At 45.2% G+C, this 2,752-nt stretch overlaps 2 protein-coding genes across 2 annotated transcripts; both read left to right on the forward strand.

Annotated features, from left to right (window-relative positions):
• Positions 1–556: 556 nt before the first annotated feature.
• Positions 557–1,740, forward strand: LOC113205594 (putative ATP synthase subunit f, mitochondrial). Its single transcript, XM_026421270.2, has 5 exons — positions 557–765; positions 930–1,028; positions 1,167–1,283; positions 1,389–1,436; positions 1,518–1,740. Exons 1-4 carry the CDS (start codon positions 666–668, stop codon positions 1,415–1,417), a joined length of 345 nt encoding a protein of 114 aa, XP_026277055.2. The 5' UTR covers positions 557–665; the 3' UTR covers positions 1,418–1,436; positions 1,518–1,740.
• Positions 1,741–1,988: 248 nt separating this feature from the next.
• On the forward strand, positions 1,989–2,747 carry LOC113205633 (putative ATP synthase subunit f, mitochondrial; the record flags this gene model as incomplete). The annotated part of the gene is given in 3 exon segments (XM_052274110.1): positions 1,989–2,159; positions 2,450–2,548; positions 2,657–2,747. Coding segments are annotated over 3 exon segments (290 nt in total), but the record flags the coding sequence as incomplete, so codon positions are not given.
• Between the last annotated feature and the right edge of the window lie 5 nt (positions 2,748–2,752).

A 2,752-nucleotide genomic window follows, 5' to 3' on the forward strand; every position in this document is an offset into this window, starting at 1 on the left:
CCCCCCATCCCCACCTACCCCAGCCGTCACTGGAGCACACTGCGCCGGACAGGCCGAATGGACCCGGGGGGATCCCCCCCGCCGACAAGACCACAATTGAGACTGACGGGTCGGTCGGGGATCCTGGACGGACTGAAGCCCGTGCGGCCGTCCCGGCCGCCTCGGCGAGGGCCTTAAACTAGACTGTTTACCTCCGAGGGGTGGGGTCGCGGGGGTCGATCCATCAGGACGAGGACACCACCACGTCCAGCCCCGCGGCTTGGCCGGTAGTACTTGTCCCAAACCAGAGGGGCTTGCGTTCCGGACACTTCAGGCCTTTTAGGCTAACCCGTCGAGAGTCTAAGTTGGGCAATAGTTGTAGCCGACAACGTACAATAATATTGTAGTTTTTGATGAAGATTTCATTACACGGTTAAGTAAAGGAGAAGAGGATTATCGTTTCTGAAAAAGACATGGGACTGTTCAAATTTCCCGCAAATGGACTGGGTGGTACATAACGAACGCCCCCTGCGAATAGCAAGGCCAGGACCTATGCAGTCACACATTGCTATTCCCTTTGCAATTGATCATCGACCCAGATAGTTGGTCTGCTGCTGTCGTCTGCAGTCTAACTGGGTGTTAGTTTTTAAGTTTTTCTTTTTTTTTCAAAGGAAACATTTACTGCCATGGTTTGGGAAACACCAAACTCGCGAATTGGAGATTATCCTCCTGAGTACAACCAGAAGGTTCACGGACCGTATGATCCAGCTCGTTTCTATGGCAAACGTAAGTGTGTTAGCTTAGTACACAACTACTTTCTATTAATTTTTTACTTCCGTATTTGTTGTCCCACAGTTTATAGGAAATTGTGCCCCCCCCCTCCCCTCCACTCCTCAAATTTTATACATGTGGAAACCTCAATACACTTATTACTACTTCTACTGTTGTAGCGGATACTCCCCTTAGCCAAGTAAAGCTGGGTGAACTTCAAGAATGGATCCTTCGTCGCAACTTCCATCCTCGAGCTGTGGTTCAGTGTGGTAGCCGAGGTGAGTTTTAAAAATTGGTTAAAGTAAAGAAGTCGTCTAAGCTTTCCTACGGATTGTTCATAGCTTAAATTTTCTAGAACTGGTTTCCAACATTGTACAATTTTGATTAAATTATCATGTCCTAAAAAATATTTTCAGCCATCTGGCGGTGGAGGCAGAAGTATATGCTTCCCATCAGAGGTAACGCTTGCTGGGTGTACCAGGCTATGGCTGGCATTTCCCTTTTCATGTATGTCCTGAACTACAAGCGCTACTGTAAGTACTACATCCATTTTGTGTGTCGTTGAAATGTGTATCCTTACTGTGTGCAAGGTTTTGCTGTTTTACTTGAATACTAATTACAATTTAAATTGCTTTCAGGGGATCACGCCAACTACAAGTACCACTAAACCAAAACTCTATGCTGCTGTGAGTCTACTCAAGCTGTGAAAATGAAACAAGAATGTTCTGCTTTTCTTAACTGTGGCTATATTTTCTTTTTCTCTATAGGGAATCATGCTAGCTACAAATACCACCAAAGGACTTTCCAAAGCAAGATAGTTGATGTGTCATCAATTTTTAGATTGTTTTCTAGCTCAGTGACAAATTGCTTTAATTTTTGCATTTATACAGTATTAATTTTTAGTTTTATTAGTGCTAGAGCCAGAAACCTTTGTTATTAGTTTTATGCTTCTGCCTAAGTGAACAAGAAATAAAAAAACATATGTCTTAATCTGAATGTTCATTCCTGAACCAGGCCTTTGCCCGTATCCACATAGTGACTCAACAAAACTGCACCTACCAAATCAAACTTTTTTGTAATGCCCAAGTTTTTACCGTAAACACCGATACCACATCAAGGTACCCGCCTTGAGAAAAAGTACCGCCATATGTACTTGCACCGAATACATTTAAACGGAGAGCGAAAAGCGCGCTACATCGAACAGTTGAAGGTCACAATCGACAGTCAGCTGTCAGCTCTTTCACGTTCTGCTCGGAGCGGCTGTTCTGTCTGATCCACCATTCTAGAGGTTGTCAGGTCAGCATCCAAGATGGGTTGGGAAGCACCAAACTGGAGAATCGGAGACTACCCGTCTCACTACAATCAGAAAGTCCACGGACCTTACGATCCCGCACGATTCTATGGAAAGCGTAAGTATCTACGGACCTCCGTACGCATTTCACCAACCAATTAAAATTTCCCACTTGCCTTGTCTGACCTTGCGTCGTGCATTTTTGTACATCTCCCTTTTTCGCCTGATGTCACTGTCATTGCTTCAAAACGTGTGTGTAACCTAGGCTGTTTGTTAAATACCCATTCTACTATTTAAAATCACTACCCATTCAGCGTTGTCTGTATTTTCTATACATTTTGAGGTTAGGTTTGCCCACCGCCTATCGCATATCCTTTTCAAGTTCTCATGAACACCATTCTCTTTCAGCCGACACCGCTCTCAGCCAGGTGAAACTGGGTGAGCTGTCTGGATGGCTGATGCGCCGCAACTTCCACCCCAGGGCTATTGTGCAGGCCGGCAGCCGTGGTGAGTTAGATGGGCGGTAGTGACTGTGCAATGAATACTCAAGCATTGTGAACCCACAAGGCACTGTTGTGAGATTTTAGTTGCTTAACTAATTTATTATTATTTCAGGCATCTGGCGGTGGAGGCAGAAGTATGTGCTTCCCATCAGGGGTAACGCTTGCTGGGTGTACCAGGCTATGGCTGGCATTTCCCTTTTCATGTATG

This window comes from Frankliniella occidentalis, unplaced genomic scaffold (genome assembly GCF_000697945.3).
Source record: "Frankliniella occidentalis isolate FOCC.00 unplaced genomic scaffold, Focc_3.1 Scaffold337, whole genome shotgun sequence".
Classification (NCBI taxonomy): Eukaryota; Metazoa; Arthropoda; class Insecta; order Thysanoptera; family Thripidae; genus Frankliniella; species Frankliniella occidentalis.

Coding starts and splice junctions, on each gene's coding strand:
- LOC113205594 (XM_026421270.2), top strand. CDS start 666: ATGGTTTGGGAAACACCAAACTCGCGAATTGGAGATTATCCTCCTGAG. Junction 766..929: donor AGCTCGTTTCTATGGCAAAC/GTAAGTGTGTTA, acceptor CTACTGTTGTAG/CGGATACTCCCCTTAGCCAA. Junction 1,029..1,166: donor GGTTCAGTGTGGTAGCCGAG/GTGAGTTTTAAA, acceptor AAATATTTTCAG/CCATCTGGCGGTGGAGGCAG.